We start from the raw sequence: 22,154 nt of genomic DNA, 5'->3' as shown, positions 1-22,154 counted from the left end.
CCGCTTGTGTGTACGCGGCATTAGACTTCTTCAAACAGAGGTTGATTTACTAAAACTGGAGAGTGCAAAATCTGGTGCAGCTGTGCATAGAACCAATCAGCCTCCAGATTTTTTTTGTCTTAATTGAACAAGCTGAAGTTAAAGGAGAAGTATAGCCAAAGCTTGTTTGGCTGTACTTCTCCTGTGGGTCACAGGAGTGCAGTGCATTCTGCACTTCTGTGTCCCGTTTTCAGCAGACAGAGGGCTGAAATCAGGTGTTGGCTGATGTCACAGGGCCGGTCCATACAAGGTCCAACTGTCTTTGTGGCTGTCGGCTTATAGTTTTCAATGAACTACCACAGCACTGCGGAGCATTCTCTCTTCCTGTCAGATTGTACTGGATGTACGGGCAAGAAGATACACTGACAGATATGCTGGAGACCTGCATTGCACCAGCAATCTACTGATCGCTGGTGCAATGCTTTACAGGCTCAAAAAATGTTAAAAATTTAAAATAACACACATTTTTTTTACCTACAAAAAAAAAAAAAAAAAAACATACATTTATTATTTTTTTTCTAAAAAGTGAACTTATCCTTTAAAGTATAAGTTCACCTCCGGGAACATGTTGCATGTTCTCGCTCCTTCAATGGCTTGGTGATCCGAGGCCACTGTGTGGCAGCAGTAAGGGGAAGAAGTTCCCTGCACCGGCTGTCACTTTTTCAAAAGAGCACAGCGATGCGGGGCTCCGCCCACACGGCTGGGTCATTAATTCACAGAGTTCTGTGAATGAAGCAACTACATGTACCGACATCCCTTGCAGCGGTCGGCTTGTAGTTCTCAATGAACTACCACTGTTGAGCTCTCTGGTAGTTAATTGTTCCTGTCCAGTGTGAAACTGCCTCTCTGTACGATGTACGGGCAGACAGTTCACACTGACAGTCTGCAGGAGTCCTGCTGATAGCTGGTGCAATGTTTTCCAGGCTCTTAAAAAGAAAAAAATTATAAATGCACATTTTTTTTACCTGGGAAAAAAAGTGCATTTATGAATCTATTTTAGAAGGTAAACTTATCCTTTAAAAAGGTTGTAAGCCTTACAGACCACTTTAACCTACAGGTAAGCCTAGATTAAGGCTTACCTGAGGTGTTTGAAATATCTCCCAGACCTACACGGTCTAGGAGATATTTGCAAATCGCCGTACGGCGATTTCTTCTGCACATGCGCCGGAGTTTTTCTAGCTCGGGTCATGCCGTGACTGGTGAGTGACGTTGCGCGACTCCGGCCAGTCACAGAGCCGGAGTTCGCGGCCCCGGAAAGAAGAGGGGTGAAGAATGGACGCTCGCTGCTAGCGAGGAAGACAGGGACATTGCGGGCTTCACCTGCAGGTAAGTGTCACATAATGGGCTACTATGCGATGCATAGTAGCCCATTATGCTTTACCCTAGCAGGGAAACAAAGAGGAAGTAAAACTCATCAGGGTTTACTTCCTCTTTAAAGCAGTGGGGTTTAATTACTAAAACCGGAGAGTGCAAAATCTGGTGCAGCTCTGCAAAGAAACCAATCAGCTTCCAGGTTTTATTGCCAAAGCTTAGTTGAACAAGCTGAAGGTAGAAGCTGATTGGCCACTATGACAGCTGCACCAGATTCAGAGTGCACCACTTTTAGTAAATCTCCCCTTGGAACAAATGTTATGTCTGCCATCTCTTTACTGAAAGAAAACTTACAAGTGCCGAAAGCTCAGGTGCATGGGAGAGGATAGACATTAGCTGAAAATGTATAAAAATGATTAAATACTAGGAGAAATGACATCAATACAACATTGCTGACATGACAAACATATACTATGAAAAAAAAAATGCAAATATCACTTGCACCAATGCAGAAAACATCCAATATTTCCCTTGTGCCTCTTTAATAAGTGTCCTTTTTTTCTGTCTGCACCTGTTCTTTAATCTAGGGGGCTGATGATATGAAGTCAGCGACCAGTTTATCACACAGACTCCTTTAAGACCTGAATTTCCATAACAAAGCTCTCCACATATGGTAGCCTGTCTACATTAGGGGCAGCTTGTCCTCCGTGCGAGCCCCTCTGTAGTAATAAGCAACCACTTTGCCTAATTGGCCTCTGCACGACTCAGCTGCGGCGACTTCCCCCCAGCTTGCTGTATCACGCTCCAGGGGTCATGAAGGTGGGGGGGGGGGGCTAGGGAGGGGTAAAATATCTAAGGCCTATCTGTAAAAATCCGATTGGGAATAAAGCCCTTTGTGTGAACTGGGAGCAGCAGCTATTTCTAGCAGGAGAGAAAAAAAAAAAAAAGGGGGATGCAGACGGAGGCAGCTGGGGGAGACTGACAAGCTCTGATTGGCTGCTCTGCGGACAGAATGTGCCACCTGCAGTCCTTTGTGTGATGATGTGACTGAATTACATTACAAGCAGCCCCGGCTTTGATGGGCTCCTATAAAATTGTACGTTCCCCTCTGCAGAGAAATGCAGAGCGGGCAGCACAAAAGCAAGCAGATTATTAAACTGGGGGGGGGCCCACAGGACAAAAGGGTGCTGCAAGGGATCCATTTCTAAATATGCGCAGTCACCGGGCAAGGACAAAAAAAAAAAAAAAAAAAAAAAAGCTGATCAAAAATGCAGCACCCCAGAGGAGATGAAAAGCCCCCCCCCCCTTTTTATTCTAGGCTGAGATACGAGATCTGACAGATTTCACCTGTCAAGAGAGACGATTATGATTTTCCAAGCTGCAGCTTATTCAGATGTGGATGCAATGTTGCTGTCTGTTTTCCCTTTCCCAGAATCCTCTCCACACATGAGAGGAATTGCTGAAATAAAAACGATGACTTTGCATCGCCTGCAGATGCTGCTTCTGTTCTGTACATCACATCGCAGCCAGGGGGTTAATGAGGCCCAGGGCAGATCACTGCAGGTCAGCCAACAGTCACTCATCCCATGCCCTTAGTCAACAATATGACAAGCAAGGGGAACGTACATAAATCAAAGGAACACAACATGGACACAATGTCATTCCAAGAAAGATAAACTGTGGAGTAAATGTATAAAGTAAGTACAGTAAAACCTTGGTTTGAGAATAACTTGGTTTGAGGGCGTTTTGCAAGACAAGCAACATTTTTAAATAAATTTTAACTTGATATACAAGCGATGTCTTGATATACAAGTAGCGTCATGTCACAACTAGTGAGTATAAAAGAGAAGAGAGGCGCCTCTAAGTGTAGCAATAGGGTTACATTTAATGAAGATACAACATTTAGCAACATATTTCTACACTTAGAGGCTCCTCTCTTCTCTTTTATACTCTGGAGCTCCTGCTGGATTTTGCTTCTAATCCCTTTGTGGATGGATGGACATTTTATGGTTACACAACCTGGTCACATTGCTATAATCTTTTTATATGGACTATAAACTGAAGGAATTATGAATAAATGGTTGTGGAACGAATCATTTAAGTTTCCATTATTTCTTATGGGGAAATTCGCTTTGATATACAAGTGCTTTGGATTACAAGCAGGTTTCTGGAACAAATTATGCTCACAATCCAAGGTTTTACTGTATACATACATATAGGGTTCATTGTTCTTAGTGTGGGTTATGCCTGTACTATATAAACGAGTAAAATTAAATAAAAAAACCCTTCATTAATACGTTTAAAGTGATAGTAAAGTCTTTTTTTTTTCTATAAAAATAACAAACATGTTATACTTACCTGCTCTGTTGCAGTGGATTTGCACAGAGCAACCCGGATCCTCCTCTTCTCAGGTCCCTCTTCTGTGATCTTGGCCCCTCCCTCCTGTTCAGTGACCCCACAGCAAGCAGCTTGCTATGGGGGCACCCGAGCTGAGTCACAGCTCCCTGTGTCCATTCAGACATTGAGTCCCGACATGGCTCTCTCCCTTGATTGGCTATCCAGTGGCGCCACTGCTGTGTTCTTCCTGTCAGGAGTGAGAATCTCGGATGGCTGACACACTCGTTGACATCGCTGGACAGGGAGGGACCTCAGGTAAGTATTTAGGGGGCTGAGGGGGGCTGCTGCATACAGAAGGCTTTTTATCTTAAAGCGGAGTTCCACCCAAAAATGGAACTTCCGCTTCCTCCCCCCCCTCCAGTGTCACATTTGGCACCTTTCGGGGGGGGGGGTCTAATACTGGTATTTACTCCCACTTCCGGGCATAGATATCCGCGGATATCTACACCATGTCCAGCTCCTCCTCCGTCCGTCCCCCCCCCCCCGCTGTCTTCTGGGAGACACACAGGTCCCAGAAGACAGCAGGGACCAGTGGGAACGCACAGCACGACTTGCGCATGCGCAGTAGGGAACGAGGCTGATTACCTTACTGAAGATGGCGGCGCCTCCACCCGAGAGCCGAGGGACAGATTGGCTTTGGGTGCCGACATCGCAGGCGTCCTGGACAGGTAAGTGTCCATATTTTAAAAGTCAGCAGCTGCAGTATTTGTAGCTGCTGACTTTAAAAAAAAAAAAATTGTCGGAACTCCGCTTTAATGCATAGAATGAAAGAAAAAACCTTCTGACTTTACAACCCAAGTTGTTTTTAAAATTCCTAAATTCATTACTATTTTTTTTTTCTTTTAACCCCCTTCATGCCTAAGCCTTTTTCTGACACTTGTTGCTTACTATTTAAAATCTGTATTTTTTGCTAGAAAATTACTTAGAACCCCCAAACATTATATATATATATATTTATATTTAGCAGAGACCCTAGAGAATAAAATGGCGACCATTGCAATATTTTTTGTCACACTGTATTTGCGCAGCGGTCTTTCAAATGCATTTTTTTTGGAAGAAATACACTTTCATGAATTAAAAAAAAAATAAAAAACATTAAAGTTAGCACAATTTTTTTATAGAATGTGAAAGATGATGTTACGCCAAGTAAATAGATACCTAACATGCCTAACATTTTTTTTTTTTTACACTGTCCCTCTATTACAAAAAAAAAAAAGAATTCTGATCACTTTTATTGCTGTCAGACGGAATGTAAACATCCCTTGTGACAGTAATAGGCAGTGACAGGTACTCTTTATGGAGAGATCTGGGGTCTATAAGACTCCAAATCCCTCATTTGCACTTAAAAGCATCCAAGTTTGGCAGTTTTTAATACTGTAATTTTTTTTTTTTTAATTTGGCGCCTTTAAGTCTTCAGAAAACCGAAAATGATGTCATGACATCGCTTCTGGGTTACTAGATTCGAGACCCAATCAAAGCCGTTTCCTGCTTCGTTTGGGTCTCCGGCCAGCCGGCAGACGTTCTGGTGGTCGCTCGGGCCTCCAGGTGGGACAGGAGAGCCGTGGAAGGCAGTGTGGGTGGCGGGGGGGTCGTCCTCTCCTGCTACTTGGTCCCCTCCTGCTACAATGCTTAGCCGCATTGGTTGTCATCACAAGAAAGCCGACCGTCGGTTCTAAAAAACGGTACCCAGTACAACCCCTTCAATCGGTAGGCCACATATTTGCGTTACGTTGGCGTGAAGTTAAAGGGGAACTAGAATCGTTTTCCATTTTTTAAATAACAAACATTTTATATTCACCTGCTCTGTACAATGGTTTTGCACAGAGCAGCTCCAATCCTTTTCTTTTTGGGTCCCCCGCCGGCGCTCCTGGCTCCTCCCCCTGCCGAGTGCCCACAATTGCAAGCCTCTTGCTATAGGGGCACTCCCGAGCCACGATCTATGTGTCCATTCACACACAGAGCACAGCTAGGCCCTGCTCTCTCCTCATGGGTTCACTGGCTGTGATTATAAGCAGCAGGAGCCAAAGGCTCCCGGAGCTGTGTGAGCCAATGAGGAGAGAGAGATCTGGGAGAGCCGCTGCTCTTGTGCACTTTGCTGGATCAAGATGGGGCTCAGGTGAGTATAAGGGATGGCTGGGGGCGCTGCACCAAGAAGGTTTTTTACCTTAATGCATAGAATGCATCAGGGTAAAAACACCTTGAGCCTTTGGAACCACTTTAGTGCAACCTATCTTTTCTGTGAATTTTACCCTCTTGCCGACCACGTGACACATATATGGTGGGCTTTAATGCCCAGCTGCCACACACATGTGTCCAGGGTGGCATGAGGTTGTGTGCTGAAAGCGCACTCCCAGCACAATAACCGAGCTGTCTCTGACAGCTCTCGATCAAGGCTTCTGATTGGGAGCCAAAGGGATAGGCTCCCAATCACATGACCTCTGTGACAGCCAATCATGACCTCTGTGACAGCCAGAGGGAGGCATTAAAAGGTTAATGTTTTAAAACTCTTGTTTATGTGTATTGTGTCTGAATATACTCTACATGAGTAAACATTTTTGGACATCTTATCATCACACCTACTATATAGACAAAGGTATGCAGGCACCCAGAAACAACCCCCACCCCCGGTCGGCGTCAACCCCCTCCCACCCCGCGGGAGGACGGTTGGACATCAAAGCCCCGCACTTACTCCACCTAGGTAGCGGGCGGGCAGGCAGCATGAGACTCCGTGATCCACAAGAGGTGGAAGGATGAAAGCGGGCGGCAGGGGCGTCGCCCCCCTAATCCATGCGCCCAGCCCCTAATCTCCATGCAGGGCTCTAGATGCATGGCTTTCAATGGGGGATTTTTTTTTTTTAAGCACATGATTAGAGCCTGAGGCTCTAATTGGCTTCAAAAAGGGTGAGCTCATCCACTTGTGTGACATTAGCGAATTAATATTCGCTAATGACTTCTTGCTACTCCTCCTGGCCAATCAGGAAGCAGGTCCTGAGACCCGATTGGCCGGGAGTCCTAAGATCTGATTGGCCGGGAGGAGAAGCAACTGCAGGGGGGGAAGCCTGGTACACACTATTAGTTTTCTTCTGTTCAACCCAGCGAGTTGAACAAAAAAAAAAAAAACTGTCAGCTCCGACGTTAGTACAGCGTTCTCCCCCCGCTGTTGTGTTCTGACAGAGGGACAGCCAGTCAGCTGTTGGTTTTCCAAATGGCCGGCTTCTGTCAGACCGGCTGACATACACAGGACGAATGTCGGCCAAAATTCAGGCCGGGGGGAAGGGGCTTTATTATGTGCTTTTATTTGTTAGCCAGGTCGCATGACACATATCGAACATACAATCAGTTCACAAAGCTAACACACCAAGATAAGGTTTCTTATTTTTACTTGAGTCCAATGAGATTAGAAAATTACTGTCACACGGCTAAAATAAAAAGGTATTTATCCTTGTACTAAAGCTTTGTGAATTCTGCCTAATGAGGAAATTCACTGACTTCTGACTAATCCTCACCAACTGCTACCCTTTGTTCAATGGGATCGTCCTTTACTACCCAATAGGAAGTCTACATTAGACAGGATAATGGCAGTTTTCTGGTCTTAGCCCAGGGGGTTCGGAAAGTCAGACAGACAATCTTGCAGCAGCCATTCCCTGCTGCTACACAATGTTAATATTGGCGATTAACAGCAAATTTGTAGCTAGCAATTAAATTGCTATTCTCATTGGTGATTTGTCGCTAAGAAGTGATTTATCACTGCTACAGTTTAAAGTGATTGTAAAGAAAGAAAGGAAAAATAACAAACGTTACTTACCTGCTCTGTTCAATGGTTTTGCGCAAAGCAGCCCCAAACCTCCTTTTCCCGGGTGCCCCCGCTGACGCTCTGGGCCCCTCCACCTTGCCCCATAGCAAGCCGCTTGCTGTGGGGGCACTCATACGTGCTCGCTCCCGAGCCAGCTCTCTGTGTCATAAAACACAAGAGAGCGCGGCTCAGCCCCGCCTCTCTAGCTGTGATTGACAGCAGTGGGAGCCAATGGTTGGGAGAGCCTCAGGTGCCGTGCACATTGCTGGATCGGGATCAGGCTTAGGTAAGTATTAGGGAGGGCTGTGGGGGGAAGCTGCACACCAAAGGTTTTTTACCTTCATGCATTGTATGTATTAAGATAAAAAAAAAAACCTTCAGCCTTTACAACCACTTTAAAGTTGGCTTCTGGGGAAATGAAAAAGCTACCCCTGCAATGGGGATTCTCCTGGACGCAAGGTGTAAATGCTCACTTTCCCTTCGCTCCCCTGGAAGCCGACACTCTTCTCTTCCCTCCAGGTTGTGGGTGGGCCCATCCTAATTTACAATGCAGGACTGCTGGTGCTGCACTGTACGAGATGACATGGGAGTGTAACTGACGGACAGTGCATGAAAGAGAAGCGGCTTTAGGGGGACCAGTCACTGTGAGGGGAAGAAACCAGAAAGAGCGAGGAATAGGGTAATTAAAAGTGCTTTTTAATGATACCCTAGGCAAAAAAAAAGCATTTGACCCTTGGAAGTAAGAGTGAGGGGGGGGCGGGGGGTGGGGGGAATCTGACTGCATGGATAGTTATTTTTTAAATTTCCTTAGTGTTTGGCTTTCAACTAGTGCAACATCATTAGGTTGGTCTCTTCTGCTACAAATCGCTCGTGCCTCCACTTATGTTGAGAAATAAGCGATCCCCTCTGGGTGATCAATGTACATTACAAGGATTTTTCTGTTGAAGATTCTAACCTGTTTCTGCTCTACAGAAATAGTTATTTGTTTGACCATTTCCCGTGCAGATTGATTCTGAATGGGAGGATCTGGTTCATTAAAATTACCTGGCGTACGCTCAGTGTTCTGATGAGAAAAGCTGCAGTGTCTGCATTCCTTTAAGAGTGCAAAACCCCTAGGGAACATCTCACTAACAATTACATTTCTGTTGCAGAGGATGTCTCAAATCTGACTTATATCTTAGTGCAGACTTCTGGGAAAATCACTGAGCCAATCACATGTAGAACCCTGATGTTTAGGCAGGGTTGCTCTTAAATTTATCTGCCAAGTGATAGTTGCCTTGGCCGATTGATAGGAGGTCAATTGATTTCACCCTAATTTTGGAGTTGCTGCACTTCTCTCTTTTGTCACCAGATGGCTGGGTATCTGATGGCATTAGATAAGACAAGGGCATTGCAAGGACAGATTAGGAATAGATGGGGTGTCTCAGCCAATGGGCAGGGATTTTCTTGGGTCCCTTGGCCTGCTGGGGGAGCTTATTTATGTGGGTGGAGTCAGGTGATCGGGGTTCTGTGCCACCTGGACGGCTGCCTGGGTGGACGTGTTGTGCTAACCCGGGCTGCTAGGCCGGAGCCTGAGGCCTATCCCAGGGACATCTGGCTGCTAGGCTGTCTGAGGGCCTATCCTGAAGCAAGAGAGCAGCGTAGGGTTGGTATTGCGGCTTGCAGTCCAACCAGAAGTGACGGTTCTGCCGGCCGGAGAACCTGTCCTGGTTGGTGGTAGAGGGGAAGCTGTCGCCACTAAGGGACCAACCACCTTATTACCAGGGACCACAGTGAGTAGCTGAAGCCAGTTACAGATCAGTATTCTCACCAACCGGGGACGGTGATGAATTGGGAAACTTCAGCAGGTGTCAAGCCAGGGACCCAGCCAGCGGAGGTGATGCTTGCTGAGCAGTCTTGTGTGCCAAGCCAGGGACCGAGTAGACCAGTGGGGTGACGCTTGAGGAGTATCTGTGAGTGTCAATCTAGGGACCCAGCAGGGACACGGGGGTGACGCTTGAGGAAGATACTGAGTGAGAAGGTTGGAAGAGCTCAGGGGATCCAGTGGCAGTGGATCAGCAAGTCTAGTGAAAGACTGGGAGCTCAGTTGGGTGAAGGTCTACAAGAGGAGATTATAGATGAAGTAAAGAAGTTTGTTACAATTTGTGTTAGAAACTGTTACAAGACCGTTGCCATAGGAGACAGCGCTCATACACATGCAGATGTGGTGTCTTGCTGGATGCCTTTCCCTGTATAGCTGTCTACCTGTCTATATATATATATATATATATATATATATATATATATATATATATATATATATTTTTTTTTTTTTTACAGTTTTCTGCCCCGAGCTCCATCACCACTCTTATCTTCAAATATCACCCAAACCGTCCTCTCCGCTCCTCCCAAGAACTTCTGCTCTCTAGCACGTTTGTCTCCTCCTCCCATTCTCGTCTCCAGAGCCTCTCCTCATCCTCTGGAACTCACTAGCCCAATCTGTCTGGCTATCTCCTACTTCAGTCCACTTTTAGGCGATCCCTGAAAACTCATCTCTTCAGGGAGGCCTATCCTGCCTCCAGCCTAGCTTTTGTTTCACTAGCCCCTCCCTCTTAGATTGTAAGCTCACAGGAGCAGGGCTCCTCTAACCCTCTTGTTTTGAATTGTACTGTTGGTGTAGTGTCTCCCTTTACGTTGTAAAGTGCTACGCAATCTGTTGGCGCTATATAAATCATGTATAATAATAATAATAACTATGATTTTTTTAGCGAGAAAACAAAAATGAAGAGAATTGCTGCAAATAAATCGCCTGCCTGACGTGACCCTATGGGTGCAGAGGCACACTGATAGCTCTTTATGGAAAACAAATTAGGGGCCCTGAGCCAAGTGTACACAGTGCAAAGTGTACACATGTGGCTAGAGGAAGCACAATGGGGTTGTGTAAGCTGCAGCAGGTCGCTGTGTCAGCTCACACTCTGAGCTCAGGATTCCGGACATTGCTTTGCTGAATCACTGTGACTGAGCTGTCGGGCTAAACCAATAACAAGTGAACAAGGGGTGTGTGGAACACACAGACGCTGAAATAATCTCTGTTTACCATCTAGCAGTCATGGCTGATGAAAAAAAAAGATAAAAAGTTTCCCAAAAAATGTTTCCCTCTGGCATTTTATTTCTGCAGTCTTGCTGATCCCCCTGTTGAGGAGATAGCGGTGGTAGGCCCCTGATAAAAAGTGGGGCAGCCCTGAAGCTTGTATCCATGTATCACAGACAGATCAGACATATTGCGATCTGGATAAGCAGGTCTGGGGTACCGAAAATGGGCCAGGCTCGCAGGATGACGACCGGCAACACGACGCAGGATAGCAGAAGTATACACTCGGGTAATATCTCCGATGTGCACAGCATTCCTATGAGAGTGCTGATCCGACCCATCCCATCCGAACTGGACGAGGGCAAGGTGCAGAGTCTCGTGGACACCCTGCAGGTATAACAATTTTACTTTTTTCTTCTCTTCAACCTATAAGGCTCTGGTTTCCACTTGTGCAACTTGTCCTGCGACTTGGGACTGCAAAAATCGCATGACAAGTTGTACCCGGTGATTTCCAATGAGCACCGTTCATATTTGTGTGTGACTTCAAGTCGCAGCGACTTCAAAGTAGTCCCTGCACTACTTTGGTCTGACTTTGATGCGACTTGAGGTCCATGGAACTCAAGAATACACAGGCATGGCTTCAATCGCATCAAAATCGTGGCAAAATCGCACGACTTTCAGGTCGCAATAGTGGAAACCTAGGCTGATACTGACTCACGTTACAGATTACTGAACTCATTATTACCAGCTTGCTGCTAAAGAAAGTCTTGTGTTATGAGTGAATGCGGTATCTTGATGAAGAGAATTGTAATACTTGGAAGTCCGCTGTTGATGTGATCTCTGTGCAGTCACTTATTTATGGCATGGCAGGAGTGACTTACTCTACTTCATTTTATTTATATTAATAGATAGATAGATAGATAGATAGATAGATAGATAGATAGATAGATAGATAGATAGATAGATAGATAGATAGATAGATAGATAGATAGAGATATATCTATCTATCTATATATATCTATATATATACATGCATATATATATATACACACACACATACATTTATATACACACACACACACTGGGGAAAATAACTATTTGATCCCCTGAAGATGTGGTAAGTTTGCCCACTTACAAAGAAATGAAGGATCTGTAATTTTTATTATAGGTGTATTTTATATGATTGAGGCAGAATATCAACCAAAAATCCAGAAAAAAAGCACATGATACAAATGTTATAAATAAATATTTAAACTCAAAGTAAAACATGACTTAGTAGTTGGTGGAGAAACCCTTGTTGACAAGCACAGAGGTCAGACGTTTCTTGTAGTTGGTCACCAGGTTTGCAAACATCTCAGGAGGGATTTTGGTCCTCTCTTCTTTACAGATCTTCTCTAAATACTTAAGGTTTCTTGGCTGTCGCTTGGCAACTCAAAGTTTCAGCTCCCTCCATAAATTTTCTATAGGCTTAAGGTCTGGAGACTGGCTAGGCCACTTCATGACCTTAATGTGCTTCTTCTCGAGCCACTCCTTTGTTGCCTTGGAAGTGTGTTTTGGGTCATTGTCATGCTGGAAGACCCATCCACGACCCATCTTCAGTTTTCTAGCTGAGGGAAGAAGGTTCTCATCCAAGATTTTTCAATATATGGCCCCATCCTTTGGCCCGTTCAGTGCGGCAAAGTCGGTCTGTACCTTTAGCAGAGAAGCCCCAAAGCATCATGTTTCGACCTCTGTGCTTGACTGTAGGGATGGACTTCTTAGGGTCATAATCAGCATTTTTCTTCCTCCAAACACGGCACAAGAAGGCACATGTAAAGTTTGCCAATGAACATCTATATGATTCAGAGAAGCATTGGGAGAAAGTGCTGTGGTCAGATGACATGACACCAAAATTGAGCTCTTTGGCATGAACTCGACTCCCCATGTTTGGAGGAAAAAAAATGCTGACTATGACCCTAAGAACACCATCCCTACTGTAAAGCACGGAGGTCGAAACATGATGCTTTGGGACTGTTTCTCTGCTAAAGATGCAGGCCAACTGTGTCGCATTGAGGGGGCCAATGGACAGAGGCCATGTATTGTAAAATCCTGGATGAGAACCTTCTCCCCTCAGCCAGAACACTAAAGATGGGTGGTGGATGGGTCTTCCAGGCATGACAATGACTAGAGGTCGACCGATATATCGGCCGGCCGATATTTGGCGTTTTTTATTTAATCGCCATCGGCCGATTGTGCTGATAAAAAAAGCCGATTATAACTTCAGCGCGACTTGCAAATTGACTTCTGTAATAGAAGTCAATGCAAGTTGCCTGAAGTCTTCTGTGAAGGGACTTCTCTCCTCTCTGGGCAGCCTGCCAAATCTGATAAAAAGAACCTGAAGAGATACAATGTTTACACTTATCAATGAGCTGAACTCCCTGTGTAGAAGCTCTCAGTTTAACCATTTAAAGACTAAATCTTTTCTGACACTTGTTGCTTACAAGTAAAAGTCCTGTATTTTTTTTTTAGATTTACAGACCCTTTTATAGCTTAAAAGGGTCTGTAAATCTAAATTGTAATTGTTTCAATTAAAACATATTATCATTAAGAGTTATGTACATATACATATAATAACTTACCGGAATGAAACATGCTAGGGATACATTCTGATGGGTGAGAGGTCATACCGCTAACTACCCGCTGGTATTCTCTGTAAAGAATTTGAAGATTTTCTAGGGAAATAAAAAATTAAACAAAGTAAGGCCTCTTGCAAACTGCAGCTTGACATTGTCATTATCTCTTGGACAAGTTTGTGAATGACTAAAGCTGCATTCACACCTAAGCATTTTAAGCTTGTAAAAAACGCCTGAAAAAAACGCCTGAAAAACGCCCAACAAGCAAAATCCCATTAATTTCACCTGTTCACATCTGAGCGTTTTGTCACCTGAAGCAAAACGCCTGAAAAACGTCTTGAGCTCAAAAAAAAAAAAAAATGAGCTTCTTTGGGGCAGATTACTGGCGTTTTTCTGCTTTTTACATTGGTGACCTGTACAAAATCGCCGTAAAAAAAAAATCGCGGCTTTGAAACGATCAGGTGCAAATGCAGCCTAAAAGATGCTGACAAGTTGTTTTAGATAACACTTATTGCTTTTATTTCTTTGCCAATTATATAGCAGCAGTACAATATACACTAAATCAGGCGAATGTAAACAGAAATTCACTTTAAATAATAATGAATAGGTCTGGGGTGCTACAATTGTGGCATATCCCCCCAAAAGGCTAAACTTTCCAACCAGAGCTGAATTTTTAGCAAAGTGTTATCCTTTAAATACATGATGACTTAAAGTAGAGTTTCATCAGATATACAACACCCTTATGCCCCGTACACACGGTCGGATTTTCCGACAGAAAATGTGTGATAGGACCTTGTTGTCGGAAATTCCGACCGTGTGTGGGCTCCATCACACATTCTCCATCGGATTTTCCGACACACAAAGTTTGAGAGCAGGCTATAAAATTTTCCGACAACAAAATCCGTTGTCGGAAATTCCGATCGTGTGTACACAAATCCGACGGACAAAGTGCCACGCATGCTCAGAATAAATAAAGAGATGAAAGCTATTGGCCACTGCCCCGTTTATAGTCCCGACGTACGTGCTTTACGTCACCGCGTTTAGAACGATCGGATTTTCCGACAACTTTGTGTGACCGTGTGTATGCAAGACAAGTTTGAGCCAACATCCGTCGGAAAAAATCCTAGGATTTTGTTGTCGGAATGTCCAAACAAAGTCCGACCGTGTGTACGGGGCATTAGTCTTGGACTGCAGTCATAAAAAATAAAAGCAACATTTAAAGCTGAAGGTCCTCAGGTACAGCTTCCTCTCCAGCAAGGAAAACAGTAAGCAGCACAGTAGTGAAATAACCAAATGTCACTCCAAATCTGGCGAGACTAGCAGTCAGGGGCAGCAGTGCCTTAGATGATCTCACACTGCAGATATATATATATATATATATATATATATATATATATATATATATATATATATATATATATATATATATGAAGCTGTAAGTATAGGAATTGCACTACTGCACCACTATTTTTCAGGAAAAACTCAAGGCACGATACTGATTAAGCACAATTAACATTATTAGAAATTCCCTCTAACAAATCAAATCTTTACTCGAGTTTGGATCTACTTTAAGTCTACTTTTAAACCAACATGGGTAAGTACCTGTATCTGACTCAGTATCAGTCTCTTTCAATATCTATACAGCAGAGCTCAGGCCAAAATCGGTGGAATCAGCACAATGAACTAATTAGCTGTGTTGTAATGCTCAGGGGACATGCTGATAACAGGAGGGAAAAGAGTGATAGAGAGATGGTGCTCATTCACTGTCCAACGACAGGCTGGCGGAGGGACAAGACCTAGGGGGTTAGTTACACAAGGCAAATCCACTTTGCACTACAAATGCAAACTACAAGTGCAAAGTGTACTTGAAATTGCACTGAAAGTGCACTTGGAAGTGCAGTCACTGTAGATCCGAGGGGGACATGCAAGGAAATGATAAAAACAGCATTTTAGCTTGCACATGATTGGATGATAAAATCAGCAGAGCTTCCCCTCATTTCAGATCTTACCCTCAGATTTACAGCGACTGAACTTCCAAGTGCACTTTGCACTTGTAGTTCGCACTTGTAGTGCAAAGTGGATTTGCCTTTCCTAAATAACCCCCAATGAGTAGGTACATGACAGGAACCTGGAACTATTACTCTACTCGCTAGGCAACACAACAGGGGTTGTAAATGACAAAACTTCACATAGCGTATATCGATCTCAAGTTTGTACTTCATCTGTTCACTGTATTACAGGAAGATGCAGACCAGGTGCCCCCTATTGATGTTCTCTGGATCAAAGGTCGCAACGGAGGCGATTACTTTTACTCATTCGGCGGATGTCATCGTTACGCGGCACATCAGAGGCTCAACAGAGAAACCATAGCGGCCAAAATTATCCAGTCTTCTGTCAGTGATCTACGTACATACCTGGGTTCCAGCACACCTGACCTTCAATAGCCTAGCTTCAGAATCTACCATGTGGAGAGAATTATTATTTATCATATGGACATTGAATGACAAATTCCTGAGCCCGACCAACGCACAACTCTCACAGCCTTCCACGGATTTCTCTACCCTAGCTCCCCATTAATCATCAGTAGGTAAAACAGAAGCTGTATGGACAAAGCCACAGCCACCAATGAGGCACAACCCTGCACTTACTTGTACCATGAAAGTTAAAAAAAGGTGAATAAAAAAAAAAAAGAATATTTCCCGTTTTCATATGAATGTTCTCACAAGATTCCGAGGAGCAACGGCAAGGCCTGCTTTATTTTCAAGCAGAACTCTCTGAATGCAAAACCTATATTTTTAAGTCTGTTGGAAAATGTGATTATTTTTTTTTTTTAATCTGCAGATTGTACTATAGACTGTATACAACCATAATATATAATTTATACTTATGTTTAACTTATAATATAGTTTAAAAATATAAAATATAGGAAAGCGATGTTTGTGTGATTATTCTGCTGGCTGTCTGTTTACTGAAGTCAACGCAATCAGTACTAAGCTGTATGGTCAGCTGTCCAACTGTAGCCCCCCCCCCCCCCCCCGGGACGTGTTTGAAAACAAAAAAGCAGCTTTGGCTGAACCTCCTCCGGGTCAATGTTCCCTGCAGTAATTGTTTACACCATTATTATTATTATTATACAAGATTTATATAGCGCCAACAGTTTACTTAGTGCTTTACAACATGAGGGTAGACAGTACAAATATAATACACTTCAGAGTGGTTGTAAACCCTTTACAACCACTTTAACCTACAGGTAAGCCTAGATTAAGGCTTACCTGTAGGTGCTTGAAATATCTCCCAGACCTGCACGGTCTAGGAGATATTTGCAAATCGCCGTAGGGCATTTTCTCCTGCGCATGCGTCGGAGTTAGAAAGGGCACGCTGTGCCCTTTCTAGCCCGGGTCAGGTCAAGACGGCTCCCGCGCGCATGCGACTCTGGACCCGGAAGGAAGAGGGGTGAAGAATGGACGCTCGCTACTAGCGAGGAAGACAGGGACATCGTGGGCTTCCCCTGCAGGTAAGTGTCACATAATGGGCTACTAGGCAATGCCTAGTAGCCCATTATGCTTTACCTTTGCAGGGAAACAAAGAGGAAGTAAAACCCATCAGGGTTTACTTCCTCTTTAATATAGAAGGAATCAGAGGGCCCTGCTACTTAGAGCTTACAATCTAAGAGGGAAGGTCAAGAGATACAAGAGGTAATAACTGTGGGGCGATGAGCTGATGAGAAGATAAATGTAGAGTTGTTAGGTGGAGGGCCGGATAGGCTTCTCTGAAGAGATGAGTTTTTAGGGATCATCTGAAAGTGGATAAAGTAGGAGAAGATCGGACAGATTGGGGTAGGGAGTTCCTGAGGATGGGAGAGGCTCTGGAGAACTCCTGAAGGCGAGCATGGGATGAGGTGACCATGGAGTTTGAATACAGGAGGTCTTGGGAGGAGCGAAGAGAACGATTAGGTTGGTATTTTGAGACCAGGTTAGTGATGTAGCTCTCGGCCAGGTTGTGGATGGCTTTGTAAGTTATAGTTAGTATCTTGGATTTAATCCGTTGGCTGAGTGGCAGCCAATGGAGGGACTGGCAGAGGGGTATAGCAGACGCTGAGCGGTTTGTGAGGTGGATGAGCCTGGCAGCAGCGTTCATGATGGACTGGGGGATAGCTGGTGGTTGGCTGATAGACTGGGGGAAGTGGGGATAGCATATTTAGAGGTAAGCCAATGAGGAGGGAGTTGCAGTAGATTAGATGCCCTTTGGCCTGGTTCACAGCAGTGCGACTTCTGATGCGACTTGGGTCACACAGAATTGCATGACAAGGGAAATCTCATTGTTTAAGTTTTCAATGTTTTTATTTTTCCACAAAAGAAGAGATTTCAAGGAATATTAGCCCCAGCATTTCTATACACACTTTTATATACAGTGAAACCTTGGTTTGCGAGCAACTCGGTTAACGAGCGTTTCGCAAAACGAGCAATGTATTTCTAAAAACCCTAACTCGGTTTGCGAGTGTTGTCTTGCAAAACGAGCAGGATTCAGGCCAAAAGCGGTGTGCATTACAGAGCTGAAAAGCGCCGAGCGTCGGCGTTCGGAAATGCACGGAAAGGCCCGAGGACAGTTCGGCTGACCTCGGCAAACCTCGGAAAGGCTCATGAACAGAGTCTTTCCGAGATTTGCCGAGGTCAGCCAAAGTGCGCTCGGGCCTTTTCGGCTGTTTCTGAGGCTCTGCGCCCCCCCCCCCCCCCGCCTCTGGCCGCATGCAGTACTGCATCCCGTTGACGTTTATGCGGAACTAATTATTTTCGTTTCCATTGACTTCAATGGGAAAACTCGCTTTGGATTACGAGTATTCTCATGGAACGGATTATGCTCGTAATCCGAGGTTCTACTGTAGTCTCATTGTTACTAATGGCGCCTGTTCTAATCAATGCGAACAGTGCAATTTTGGAAAGGGTTCCTGCACTACCTTGGTGCGATTTACAGTGCCACTTGGACTCATAGACTATGTAAAGTCGCACCACATAATCACACTGTTAATCGCATCCCAGTAGTTTGAACCGTGCCTTAAATGGGTTGTAAAGTAAGAAGGTTTTTTTATCTTAATGCATTCTATGCATTAAGATAAAAAACCTTCTGTGTGCAGCAGCTCCCCCCTAATATGTACCGGAGCCCCATCTCTGTTCAGTGATGTCCATGAGTGCCATTGGCTCCAGCTACTTTCAATCAAAGTCAGTTAGCCAATCCGGAGAGAGAGGGGGCGGGGCCGAACCACAGCTCCGTGTCTGCATGGATACACAGAGCTGCAGCTTGGCTCGGGTGCCCCCATAGCAAGCTGCTTGCTGTGGGGGGCACTCAACAGGAGGAAGGGGCCAGGAGCACAGAAGGGGGACCCGAGAAGAGGAGGATCTGGGCTGCCATATGCAAAACCAACTGCACAGAGGAGGTAAGTATGACACGTTTGTTGTTTTTAAAGAAAAAAAACAGACTTTACAATCACTTTAATCTCTTGGGCCTTGGAGGTCACTCGACCCGGATGACCAATGAAACGCTGTGGGTGTATCTCCACTTTTGTTGAGAAAAAAAACATTCCCCTTTGGGTGATCTATGGACATTACAAGGATTTTAACAAACTTTGTTGCAGATTCCTACCTTTTGTTATTTTGAATAAATCACTGTTTGTTCCTCTGTGTCCCTGTGTAGAGTGAGTCTAATGGAAGTGGTTTCATAATTATCAATCAGCTGCTGCACCTGCTCTAATGAGGAAAGCTGCTGGGCCTGCATCTCTTTAGCCGTGATTTCCTATTGGGAGTATCTCACCAAAAATTACATTTTTGTTGCAGGGGTCGCCTAAAATCTGACTTGTATCTTAGTGCAGACTTCTGGGAAAATCAGTGAGCCAATCACACAAGCAGGAAATGATGTTTCTGGGGGGAGTTCTGTACACATTCTGTGTACAGAACACCTCCTGGTAGCCATATTGCATTGCATTTTCCGAAAATTACAGAGCTGCAGAGTGAAAAGGAAAGGTCAATTTTAATAACATTTAATTACAGTATGACTTGTGTCACGATTGTATACCCTGTATTATTTTTTCCTTATTTGCTATTTTTTTTCCCCACGAAAGTGGAGTTACCCTTTAACAATTCCACCAGTACAAATACAGTGGATATTAACAAGATGAATTAAGGGACTTACAGAATAGTGATAGTAATGGTGACAACAACAGAATTACAGCTACATACTGCTACAACCCAGTAATGCTTCAGTACAGGTGTATTAATTTTTGAATAAAAATACGCTCATCATTTAAAGAGCCCTTAAAGTTGGACTTTAAAGCTGAGTTCCACCCAAAAATGAAACTTCTGCTGTCCGGATTCCTCCCCCACTCCGGTGTCACATTTGGCACCTTTTGGGGGGAGCAGATACCTGGTGTTTGCTCCCACTTCCGTCGAAAGATCGTCGCAGTATCCGTGGCGATCTACGCCATGTCCAGCCCCTCCTCCATCCCCCCTGCTGTCTTCTGGGAGACACACAGGTCCCAGAAGACAGCAGGGACCAGTCAGGATGCACAGTGCGACTCGCGCATGCGCAGTGGGAAGCAGACTGTGAAGCCGTGAGGTTTCACTTCCTGATTCCCTTACTTCGGATGCCAGCGCCTGCACCCGGAGCCGAGGGACACCCTGGACAGGTAAGTGTTCTTATTTTAAAAGTCAGCAGCTGCAGTATTTGTAGCTGCTGACTTTTAATTTTTTTTTTTTAGGCAGAACTCCGCTTTAAGTATGATTTTTATTGCATAGTTACATTGGTTCTGCTTGGAGTATACATCTTTCATACCTGAGCAATCCCTGTGGAACCTGCAGTGATAGCTGAGATGTTCTGGGTCCTGTGCCAAGCGCCTGCCCTTCTGCATAGTAAGCATAGGAGAGGGGGCACTTTCACCATATGTATACAAGGCATTCTCTGATTGGATGTGGTGGAGAGGCCAGTTGGTAGATTGCGACAGTGCACAGGACTCGGAAGGCTGCGGTGATCACTGTAGTAGTGCCAACTTCTTCAGTGATTTTCAGCCTCCACAGCCATCGCTCTGGTATGAGATATCCGCTCAATATAACAAAATGCAGCTCCTTAATGCAAAATAGGTAAAAACATTACTCTCAAGGTGAAAAGTCCATCAGAATAAAGAAAATGGGGGAAAGAAGAAAAGTCCTGATTAGAATCTTGCTTGTCCTAGTGTGACTTCCACCATCCATAAGGATAAGAAGACCACCACTTGTGACTGAAAAAATACCGCACTCACTGACTCCAAAAGCTGACAGTGCAGCAAATAGCACGTTTATTAGACACAGGCCAGCATCCCTCTAAAGCCTCGTACACACGGTACGATTGTTGGCAGGGGATTGTCTGTTGACAGATTCACCCGGACAGTCCAGGTTTTGAATTATGTGTCCGGGTTTCAGTCAGCCTGAAACCCAGACACATTATTCAGACCAGGCTGTGGCTCCCCAAGTAACTGAGATAGTCACACACAAATCTGTTGCCATCCAGAAGCTGCGGGCAGCTGTCTGGGGGCAGATTCAGCATCACTGGGAGGCTGGGCAATGATGTCAGCAAGTGGCCACAATTAGTGTTTATCAAAGCGTGCTATACGTGCTGCATTACTACTTTCCTTGGGGCACCCAAAGATGTCCCAGGTCTATTATAACTCTTTTTTTTTTTACAATCAGGAGTGCTTTATTGAAGGATAAAGCACTTTTATCCTTCCCAGGTGGCTATATCAGGAGGGGCAGAGGAGGTCCATTTACATAATATTTCTTTTTTGGCATAGAAAAGCAGATATGAGATCAGCAATTTGCTGTGATGCAATCTTTGGTCATCGTCATGGATACCCGGGCAAAGCTATCAGGCATCATTGGAACAGCCAGTTCAAGACGAACATTCAATTGTTCAAATACCCCTGCCCAAAAGGTCGACAACATGGGGCAGTCCCAGAACATATGCATATAGGTGCCCAGGTGCGCCAGACATCTAGGACAATGTGGGTCTCTATCAGGATATATTCTAGACATACGTACCGGGGTAAAATACACCCTGTGGAGAAACTTTGTTTGTATTAGTTTGTCCCCTGCAGAAATGACCAGCTTGGGTCCTTGTTCTAAACTGTCCTCCCAATCCTCCCTCTCCAGTGAAAGGATATCAGCCTTCCACTTTTCCCAGAGCCTGTCCAATTTGAGGGTATCTATGGGAAGTAGGGTACCATAGAGAGCAGAGAGAGAGGCTTCCTCAGATCACCACAGGACAGGAGGTCCTCTACCGGGTCTAGTTGCAAAGTGGGGGGTGTAGGAAATTTGGCCCTAGCCGCGTGACGAACTTGGGCATAGCGGAAAAACATCCATCCAGGTAGGGCATAGTTCCTAGTTAATTGGGAGAATGTCAGCAAAGTACCTTTAGGCATGATATCTCTTAATGTCTTGATGCCGAATCTTGCCCATACCTGAGGATCCGGCATTGACCTAAAATGGGGCAGATTAGGGTTTCCCCAGAGAGGCTGGACCGGAGACCAGCGATCTGCTTGGAAAAACCTGCGTCGAGCCGCGATCCATATTTTGATCGCCGCTCTGGTTGGAGTAGGAAGATCCTCATATGCCCCCATTCCTCTATACACCAGATTTTGTAATGCCTGCAGTGAGCCCAGCCAGGCTGCTTCTACACAGACCGCAGCATTAGATCGTTTCGCCTCGAACCACCAGTATGTCGTGACCAGCATTGCTGCCCAATAGTAAACCCGAAGGTTCGGAAGGGCCAGACCCCCCAGGTGTGTTGGTGAGCATAGTGTGGATTTTGCCAGTCTTGGGATGGATCCGTTCCATATAAAGGAAGTGACACATCTATCTACCTCCTGGAAGAATGACACCGGTATCCAAACCGGGCTGTTCCGGAAGATACA

General features: G+C 44.8%; 1 protein-coding gene across 1 annotated transcript; it reads left to right on the top strand.

Moving 5' to 3' along the window:
- The first annotated feature begins 10,706 nt into the window (after window positions 1–10,706).
- On the top strand, window positions 10,707–16,156 carry SRXN1 (sulfiredoxin 1). Its single transcript, XM_073607342.1, has 2 exons — window positions 10,707–11,003; window positions 15,463–16,156. Exons 1-2 carry the CDS (start codon window positions 10,776–10,778, stop codon window positions 15,664–15,666), a joined length of 432 nt encoding a protein of 143 aa, XP_073463443.1. The 5' UTR covers window positions 10,707–10,775; the 3' UTR covers window positions 15,667–16,156.
- The last annotated feature ends 5,998 nt before the right edge of the window (window positions 16,157–22,154 follow it).

Source organism: Aquarana catesbeiana, linkage group LG12 (genome assembly GCF_042186555.1).
Source record: "Aquarana catesbeiana isolate 2022-GZ linkage group LG12, ASM4218655v1, whole genome shotgun sequence".
Lineage (NCBI taxonomy): Eukaryota > Metazoa > Chordata > Amphibia > Anura > Ranidae > Aquarana > Aquarana catesbeiana.
This window is presented reverse-complemented; position numbering and strand designations above follow the sequence as displayed.